We start from the raw sequence: 10,298 nt of genomic DNA on the forward strand, positions 1-10,298 counted from the left end.
CTAGGTTTCTGTTAATGTGGTTTCTGCATCTAGACTAGTACACCATAGCCTGGAGATTTCAGCACTTGAAGTGGTAATTCCTGCATCCAATATGACAACAATAAGAGACTTAAAGAAGGCCTCCGGGACTGGATTTTGAGCCATTATAATTGGTTTTAAAGCATGTGCTTCCAGCCTGCTTCAATTGATATTGTAATTGGTGTCATACAGCTGAAAGTTTATTCCTGACCATTGCATGGTAGTGAACATCCTTCATATGGAAATTCAGAGCATTGTTTGTCAGAGGCTGAGCTCCTTCCTTTCTGTATTTAGGGAATAAGATGTGGTGTATCATGATCATCAGAATTGTGGTCTGCATTCTAAATCATGCATGCAAACCTCTCTTATGCTGCCTCCTCAAAGTGTGCTTTTCACTCTAAAGTTATGGTGGTGGTCATGGTTCTACTGATAAATCTTCTTTGTGGATTGCTTTCTGTGCTGTAATGGTACTTCTCCCTGTCAGTAATGAAGCAGGTCCAGGTGGTAACATCAATGTGACATCGTCCAGAGGTTAGAGGAGTGGATTCAGAAAGGCAAATGGGAAGTGTGTGACAAGTAGGATCAGAAGATCCAGCAACTAGGCTGCAAGTATTGTTACAAGAATGTCATCCTAGCCATCTTTCCCTCTTGCTATGTTGCTCTGAGATGGGTTGCATCAGTTGAACTTTGTGACGACGAACTTCTTGCTCCTGGGAGCATTCCCCAGTTACCACAGCCTCTTCATTGTATGGTGCCTAGGCATGTAGCTTTTCAGATAAGAAGTAAGGTGTAGGAGGTCGGGCCAGCTGTATGGTGTTGGGTGCATTCTTTCTTCCTCCAACATACCGAATAGGTTGTGTGATTGCCGTGTGTCTCTGACTTGTTGAGTATCTTGATACGTTCTTCTTGATCCTTGGCAGAGAAGACATGCAGCTTGTAGTTTTAAAGCTGTGATGCTGATAGTATATCACTGAGTGTCTTTGTATCAACTGGACACAGTATCCCTACTGACACTTGAAACCCTGTGAAACTACCTCTCCATTTCTAATTTCATTGTGAAGGTGAAACCAGCCTAGGTTTCTATGAAAATTTTCTCTAGGAAAACTAACAGAAGTAAAGGAATTTGGTTAGAATAAAGAACAGAGTCTGGAGTTGGGGAGGGTGAGGTAGAAGCTAAAAATATCAGTATATTTTTAAATCTGTCTTTAAGTGTTACCATTTAAAGTGCATCTTTATCTGAAAGTGGGACCTTTCTAATTGATAATTGATAAAATATTCTTCAAACACACCAGCTCCACCTTCTGCTTCTGCCTAGACTCGCATCTTGTGTTCATCTCTTACTGTCAGGGCCTAGCTGATTTGATTAACTCCTGAAATATCTTTATATTGCTTATATCTAGGCTTGTAAATCTTTGTTACCTTCAGAATACCTTTGTCAAAGCTCTTATTCATGTCATCATCTCCTATTCCGTGCTTTTGCTTAATCCTGATTCACCAGCTTCAGTCCTTCTGTTTCTTGAATCTCAGCTCCTCTTACCTACAGATTGTTTTTGTTGGTCCTCCAGTATGAGACTAATTCTCTCCATGATAGGTCGAAGGTCTCCCCGCCTCTCCCTGCCCTCAGGCTGTCTTTGCCATCTGGAAAAGCGTCCCAGCTTTTCTGTGCTCAGTTGTCCTCCAGACTCTTTAAAATCTCATCTCAAGATCCATCTTTTCCCTTTGGCCTGTGGCTTTCAATCCTGTTCTCTAGTGAGACAATCAAGTTCTACTCCCTGAATTTTCAGGCGTAATGCTCAGTCATTCTTCCTGTGGCTTCTATTTTCTTCACCACTGGTGTATTGGAGTTACAGATACCACTAGGAGCATATATTATACAAAGTATTATTGGTGGTAATTGTTGCAAAAAGATTCAGTGATGGTTATGTGGTTCGTTCAGGCTGTTAAAAATAAAGTGCCTGGTAGTTTACACCAACTAAAATTCAGTCCCTCTTTAGCTGCCTCTTAAACACAGCAACATGGAATTCTTGTGTCATTTTGTGCTGGGCAGGCAAAAATCTTGTCAAAAGGGTTTTGGTTTACGGGTTTGTTACAAATTGAGGCTGCGGGGCATCTACTCAGACCTAGTGTGATAAAATCATGAGAGTTGGAAATACAGTAAGTCTCACAATATCTGGTGTTCTGATAGTCCTCAGCTCCTGGAGTCAAGTGATTGTGTGAAAATTTCAGCATTCATTTAAGAAAAAAGATGAGTTTGTAGCCTTCCTGATTGCAGGGAAAATCTTGAAAACTTGCCTCAATTTATTTCTTTTAAAAAACAGACACAAAACCTTGTGATTATTTGGGGCTTGAGTTATGATTTTTAAATACTTGTGATTGGCATTACTACTGAGTGCTCTCTATGGCCTGCTTGGTCCTAGTAGTTCATATTGAACTTTCTCTTCTGATGCAAAACACTAATTTCTGCTTAGTGATGGTCCTGGATCCTGTTTTTCTCCCTATTAACCTAGGGGGGGCAATGGGGGGATGCAGACAGTTCCTTTGGTGTAGTAGCTAAGCACAGTCTTTGCTACGTTCCTGCTGCAGTGCAAGGTTCTTTGCTGGGATTGCATTATATAATCTAATTCCCCTGACGCTTCCCAAATGATTATTTGCTTCTTGGAGTATGAATCTTTCAGCACACTTTGGTGATTTATTGTTGAATACTCATGGAGCACACTGTTAATCATTCTGGTCTGTAATCCAGTTAGATGGTCTTTCCCAGGGATTTGTTACTGGCCCTGTCTACTTAATTTTTACCCTTTTTGATTTAGAGGAAAAAAGTCTTTTTTTTGGACAATGCAGAGAGAGATGATTGACAGGGGTAAGCAGGAAGTACTGAGCCATGAGGATCATGTTTGTTCAGGAAAAACAGATCTGTGATTGATAATTGGAGAGAGCCGACAAAGTAAGTGTGTGTGTGAGAGAGAGAGAGGGAAGAAACTGTGTGTATACATGCAATCTGCTATTCAGAGCTCTAAGTGCCTCTGACAGATATTTGAAACAAATCATAAAACTATCAGCTTCCTCTTATACCCAAACAAGAAAATAGTAATAAAAAATTAACAATTGAAGGAAAACAGTAGCCTACCCTACCCACCAATTGCATTCCTCCTTGCTTCTTTCCCTCCCCTAAGCCTTGGAGAAATGGCTGGACTTTGGAACAGGCCCAGAAGGCTGACAGATATAGCTATTTCTCACCAAGGTAGGGAGAGAAGTTTTGTAATGCCTTTCGCCCATGCCAATTGCTTCTCGTTCCCATTGCCCTGTTCTTGCTCTTGTTCACAGTTTGCCTGATGATGTTGGATTGCGTAGATCCATTCACTGATGTTTTTAGAAGTGCTTTCCTTCCCCCCCGGCACCTTTTTGTGCTCTGATGAGCAAATAGTCGTCTGAGAAAACTCAGTTCACAAGCAGTAAGCATACTAGCATATGTCAGCAAATATGTGGATTTAGGCTTTTCTATTGCTTTATAATTACCCCCCCTTCCTCTGCAAAAAATAAAAATAAAAATAATCTGTAAAATACCAAGTCTCAAGGACTCTGTGCTTTCAGTACATTTTAGTTGTTATTCCTGCCCTGAAGCTACTCTGGATTGGACATCTGTGATTCCTCAAGAACTACTAGATAAAGAGTGTACGAGATTTGTAGCGCTGGCTTCTCTTTTTAACTTTTATATTATTGCTGTGTTCTGCAGAAGTGGATTTTAAAGGTTATTTGCCATGTAATTTGAAGCTGTATCCCCATGGTCTCCTCTCTTCTCTGTCTCACCTTGTAGCTCTTTGCTCTCACATAGCAGCAAAGGGAAATTACTTGAATAATTGGTTTACACACACACACTACAAAATTGCAGAGCTAATGGATGTGACAGTCTTCAATGTCCCAGTTATACCCTTTCTGGTGCTTTGTCAGGCAATGGAGATACCCTCTTGGACAGTTACTCTTATAAATGCAATCAGGTCACCTCAGGCCTGGGAATTATGGGTCCTGCCTCTTCTCCATGGTTATATTCTTGAGTCTGTCTCTCTCCCTACCCTTCATTGCTTGCCTGCTGACGTCATGGCACACTTCCATGCAGCTGGGAGGGAAGGGATGATTACTATCATCTCTGATCATCATTTTCTGTGGCCTGAAAAGCCAGCTCACGAGAGTATTTAGAACTCTTTACCACCAAGATCTTAGCATGGGGCTGATTGCAGAGATGCTTAAGGTCTGTCCTGAAGCTGGATCTCTTAAATGGTGTTGCAAGATTCAGCTGATCTGTACTCCTGTGCTCCTAGTATATTTCACTTCCACAGCCCTGTGCAGCAGTCGTTATTCTTCCAGTAGAGGTGGACTGGTGGGCCTTCCCTTTACTTGCATGGAGCTTGTTTGCTCCCCATGGCAATCCAATCCCTGGCCTTTCTGCTGAGACTGCAAACTACTTAGATTGTAAGCTCCTTGGGGCAGGGAGCATCTTTTTGTTCTGTGTTTGTACAGTGGGGTCCTGGACCGTCCTCATAGGCGTAGGATAATACAAATAATAATTTCTAGGGCGCTAATTGTGTTGGTACACCTCTACTCCATTATAATGCCACCTGATATAACACGAATTCGGATATAACGCGGTAAAGCAGCACTCCGGGGGGGCGGGGCTGTGTGCTCTGGCAGATCAAATCAAGTTCGATATAACGTGTTTTCACCTATAACATGTTAAGATTTTTTTGGCTCCCGAGGACAGCGTTATATTGAGGTAGAGGTGTTTGTCGTGATTTGGGATGGTCATCCACTAGAAAATGCATAGAAATGACAAACCCATTGCACATAGATCATTGGATAGTAAATTGCTTCAGACCAAGGCTGGATTTGAACTGTTGACATGAGCTGAAAAGCTTTGTGTAGAACTGCCAGACTTTGAACTATCTCGTATTCTTTGGCCCTGCTTGCCCGTGGGCTGAAATGCTGCATGTGGGGCCAGGCCAGCCAATATCTTTCTGCATTCCAAGGACCGTTAACGCAAGCAGGAATCTTTGCCTTTTTTAATTCTGCCCTTGGGAAGAAGTGAGAGGTCATTATGTTTCCCACTTCCTATTTCATACGTACAGGAATGAAGTACGGTGTTTCTGATATAGTCATACCTGACATATGATACCATTCTAAACAAAGGCTAACTTCTCTGGCACTAAGTCTTAATCTCAGGCTGCACTGAGTCTGTTTATTTTGATAGATTATCAAAGGACATAGGTTAGCATGTAAGCCTTTATTTTTATTTTTATTTTTAACAAGGTTATTTTTATAGAAACCTAGGACCAAAATAAATGTTTCCAGGAAGTGTTTTCCTGTTAATTGTAATAGTTTATTTTTAAGGGCATAGCATTCCTTTGCATTGTATTTAACCCAAACATCTTGCTCATGTATGAGAACTGGGACTCAAATTGAAATGTAAATTTGGATTGGTTTTAGTTTTAACGATCTAAGGCAGGTGGTAGTAATCAGGTCAAGAAATCGGTTTCCAAAATACCATTTTTTAACCTGTCAATTTTCCTTTCAAGGAGAACAAAATTTGGGAAACTGGGAGGTGGGATATTGAGGTTCATGTGTGGTTCTTCGTAATGTAGTCTTTGCTTTTTATCGTCCATCTCCAGGGTGCACTCCTAGAAAGTGTGGAAGAGGCATAACAGACGCAGTAATCACCAGGGAGGAAGCTGAAAGAATCCGTAGGTAATTTTTCTTTTAGCCTTAAAAAATCACCTTAGTAGCATTGGACTAGAGGCAAGTAGGATTACATTTAAAGTGTTTACACCATGTCATTGGTGCAAAGGTCATTAGCTGAGGACTAAGGCTAACAGTTCAAGGTGTTAAAATCTTTTCCAAAGTCTTTTTCTATTTTGCAACTGGTTGCTCTAGTCATCTGGGACACTGTCTTATTCACTGGAGGCTGGGGAGGAAGACTCATGTCCCAGTGGAAGGAAATAAAGTATTGTCCTGGATTGAATTAGGGATTTTCATTTGCTCCATTGTTCCCGGTCAGACTTTCCCCCATTTTTTGTAACCCTATCTCCTTTCTGTGCATAGTACAGTAGTAGTTATGAGCTGCTATGAGCTAGAGCTAACAAAACGCAGTAAGGCAGATGGCTTCCTCTGTGACTCCTACGTGTGGTGCGGTGGTCAAGTGCTAAGAGATGCTTGAACTTAACACAGCTGGGCAGGTGAACAGCCTAACTGAATACCAGTTGTTTTCAGTAACCAAACACTAGGTGCTGCCTGCGTGATGTGGTCTGTATTGTAAACTGTGAGTTGACTGAGAACACTGTTTCTAAAACTATGTCTACACTAGCACTTTTGTCAGTAAAACTTTTGTCAGTAAAACTTTTTTTGCTCGGGTGTGAAAAAAACACCCCCACATCTGATGTAAGTTTCACCAACAGAAGTTCCGGTGTGGACAGTGCTATGTCGCGGGAGATGCTGTCCTGCTGACATAGCTATTGCTGCTCGTTGGGGGTGGTTTAACTATACTGGCAAAGAGATCTCTCTCTCGCAAGCATAGAACGGCTACATGGGAGACTTGACAGCGGCACAGCTGTAGCAGTACAGCTGTACCACTGTAAGGTCTGTACTGTAGACATAGCCTTAAGTCTCCCAGCCCCCTGCTGATGCACGATTGGTATAGATTGCAGTCCTCACATATTGTAATGGCTTGTTCACCAGCTAACCCAAGGGTCCATCCCTTTCAAATTCTGGTCTCTCTTTTTGATACTCCAGTATAATGTAGAGATTTTCTATTATTGCCCTTAGAATCGAAATGTAGGCCTCTTCACATTAGTCCTGTTTGGCAGGATATCTTTGGAAACCAGGGATTTTTATTTTTTAAAGCATCTTTGGGTTTCCCGCAAGAGGACTGAGAATGTCCCACATTGCAGCCACCTTCTTGCAAGCAAATGCTCTATCCTTCTTGGTATCATGGGTTTATTTGCCTGCTGGTGACTTGTAACGGCAAGATCATAAGGATTTCAAGCCAAGGACAACTCTCTTCACCAATGCATATTATGTGTGTTGTGTTGGCTAATATTTACTCGATAGCTGTACATTGTAAATTGTATTGTTAAGGACAAAGAGGTCTGGCTGTAGTTCTGATTTGAGACTGTTATTTCACCTGCAGAATAGCGGAGAGGGGACTGTCCTTGGGAGGATCTGATGGAGGGGTGAGCAGCGTCCTGTTACCTTTTACATTCTTCTGTTGTCAAGGCAAGATTTTCAGGTTTTAAATGCATTTTTGGGAGGGAGTAAGGGAGGAAGTAGGATAGATAATTCCTCTGGCCACCCTGATTTGGCAATATCTCCTTATGGAGATGTTGATCTTCCTCAGTAACAGAGATCATGGCATTTGCATTATAACTTACTCATTCCCTGTTGCTCAGTTTGTAAATATAACACCCATGCTGTACTCTGCAGTCTGGTGCATGATATTGTGCTATGGACATGGATGCTATTAACTACAGCACTTGTGCATTGACCTCTGACTCCTGGTTCTTCAAAACTGTGCCTCTAAAATAAACTGTGGAAACCCCTTAGAGATCAGTTTTGGGGTAACATGAAACATATTTGGTGCCTCAAGAAGACCTTTGAAAAACATTCTGTTTAAAAACAATTCTCTTCCTTTGATGTACATTCCCTTTCATTTCTCTTCCCTCACTCTTTATTCCTCAGCATATTTGTGTGAGGAATAGAATCTTTAGTTCTGAAGAGTTGGCTGCTTATTCCCCGCCTATATTGGTAATCTGTGACATCCCAGTTTGTAGTAGAAGATGACGTGATTGTTAAAGCCTGGTATGACTACTTGCATGCTTAAAGTTAAGCACCTGCTTTAGTCTTCTGCTGAATTAGGACTAGAAAGGAAATGAACAAGGAGTTGATAGAAATTTGAGAAATTACTTCCTCATTTTCATGCAGATATCCTTGTCAGTAAGGAATGAGGGAAATGAGACACAGAAACAAAAATTATTTATAAATCAAGAGTTCAAGTCTCTTCCTAGGAGACCTCAGTATAGCAGCTCTTTAATGAGCACTGCCCCCAAACCCCATGGAGAACAACCAGTCATCTGGGAAGAGTTCTCTGTCCCCAGGTTTGGAGAAAGTAGATTGTGACTTGCTTCTGCAGAAATGGACGAAGGCTGGTGGTTTTTGGCAATACACATTGGAAGGGTAGAAGAGAAGTTAGGAGGGGAAGGAGTTAAATGTTAAATTTTAAATAAAGCCTTCATTTACTCAGACTAATAATACCATTTGCATTGTCCTGCAGTTGATGCTACTTTTTGCTGTTGTAGCTTTTATTTTTACTGACTTTTTTTCAGCTGTTTTGTAATCCCAGTTTACATTCCCTTTATTTTCTCTCACTAACGAAGTTCCGCAACTCTCTAGCTGCAGTCCTTGCACAGGTGAAGTGACATATAAAACCTGTGGAAATGCAAGACATGTTTACCATAGTTATATTCCTTTATTTTCAGGCAGACTTTAAGTGTAACGCCGACAGACTCTGATTGTCGTCGGGGAGGACTGAACTGGGGACCTCTGGAGTTTAGTGCATGAGCCTCTACCGCATGAGCTAAAAACTCACTGACTCTTAGTTAAAGCTGTAGAGCAGACTTGTTTAACTCTCTCTAAGTGATCTCAGTGCCACTAGATGGGGCAGAACACCACACCCAAGGAGGTGTGTGAGTGGGTTACATACGCACTCAGATCATCATGTTAGTCTCAAATCTATGGATTTGTCTTTGTGCATTGCAGTGTAGAAATATAGTTGCAGTTACAACATTAATAGTTTGATTAACTACTGAATAAGTGACTTCATTTTGTCTTGTTTTAGTCAAAACAAGAAAAAGTTTGGTGTAATATTGGTTTTCCTCCTGAATCCCATTTCTGTCCACCCGCTTTATGAGTAGGTGCGCTGTTGGATGTCTGTTTCTGTGTAATATGATTCAGTCATACAGTTCCAATCTACTAATCTGGAACCTAACCTTTGCCACACAAATTTTATTTTTCTCTAACGGCAAAAACCCAGTAGTCCTTACTTTAGCAAAGTTCCCATTGAAATTATTGGGAGTTTTGCTTGAGTAAAGATGGAATGATTTGGTCCAGAGAAACCAGGTTCTTGCTTTAAAGCCAATTTCCCCAAGTGTCAGTGTAACCCTGTGGGTGGAGTGCAAAGAACTGTCCAAGGGAATGTGAACAGGCCTCTCACTTGTCCTCTAACGTCTCTGCTTTCATTTTTAACCCTCCCCCGTAAATCTCCAGTTTATGGTTGCGAAGAAAACCTTGAAAACACAAGCTGAGTGTAACCAATGCAGAGATGCCTTCCCAACTTTTCAGAGACGCTGGAAAAAAAACTGAGGTGTGAACTGCTCTATTTCAATGGGTTCTAACTCAGATAGCAGCAATGCTAATTTAAAAGGCAGCATTCTTAATTATTTCACTGCTTGCCAAAGCATGTAACAAAGGATAGGAAACATCTTATTCAGGGTACTGTGTATCCCACAATTTAGCAGTTGTGGAATTCACTTCATTGCTGCAGAATTGTGCTCTAGAATCTCAGCTTTCATTAAAATATGAAATCGTTTCTAGATCTTGTGGTTGCAGAAAGAACCTCAGATATGAACCAAAACATATGTTATAGCTGTCTCTCTGCCCTGCAGGGAACTGTCTCTTGTTCTGCAGATTTTAATTGGATTTACAGTGCATGTCTCTGATGCTGTTTTGTGAAGCCAGGTGGCAAGGTATGGGGGGTGTGGGAGAGAGATGGAATCCAGCTTGTTGCCAGGGAATGGGGGAGACAGAAATGTGGGCTGATGAGCTAGACAGCCTAGAAAAGAGTGCAATAACTGAGGCCTGGGGAAATAAGATGGCTACAAACTTCCTTATTCCATGATGCACTTGGGAGGGGAGGAGGTTCCGTGCTGGGAGCCAAAGCCTGGGGAGTGGAGCTGGGCCATTTGGAGCACATAATGAAAAACCTATTTTCCAATTCAAGATAGAAAATAATGATCAACAGATGTTTCCCAATGAGTATTTTCAACTTTGATCCATAGCTGGGTGTTTCAGGGGTGGAGGGCATGGGAAAGTAAGGGCTTGGCTACACTGGAGAGTTGCAGCGCTGGTGAAGGGGTTACAGCGCTGCAACTCACTCTGAATACACACTTACAAAGCCCAACCAGCGCTGCAACTCCCTGGCTGCAGCGCTGGCTGTACACCTGGTCTGCTTGGGGTGTAGC

General features: G+C 41.7%; 1 protein-coding gene across 4 annotated transcripts in view; it reads left to right on the top strand.

Annotated features, from left to right (window-relative positions):
• OGFOD3 (2-oxoglutarate and iron dependent oxygenase domain containing 3) overlaps positions 1-10,298 on the top strand; it is a 94,263-nt gene that overhangs the window by 7,520 nt on the left and 76,445 nt on the right. For 3 of the 4 annotated variants that reach the window (XM_032792772.2, XM_032792766.2, XM_032792769.2), the window contains exons 3-4: positions 5,679-5,754; positions 7,193-7,235. In XM_032792772.2, the coding sequence (XP_032648663.1) occupies positions 5,679-5,754; positions 7,193-7,235 (119 nt within the window). The remainder of the gene's footprint in view (positions 1-5,678; positions 5,755-7,192; positions 7,236-10,298) is intronic. The other variant, XM_032792771.2, reaches the window with a different exon arrangement.

This window comes from Chelonoidis abingdonii, chromosome 13 (assembly GCF_003597395.2).
Source record: "Chelonoidis abingdonii isolate Lonesome George chromosome 13, CheloAbing_2.0, whole genome shotgun sequence".
NCBI lineage: Eukaryota > Metazoa > Chordata > Testudines > Testudinidae > Chelonoidis > Chelonoidis abingdonii.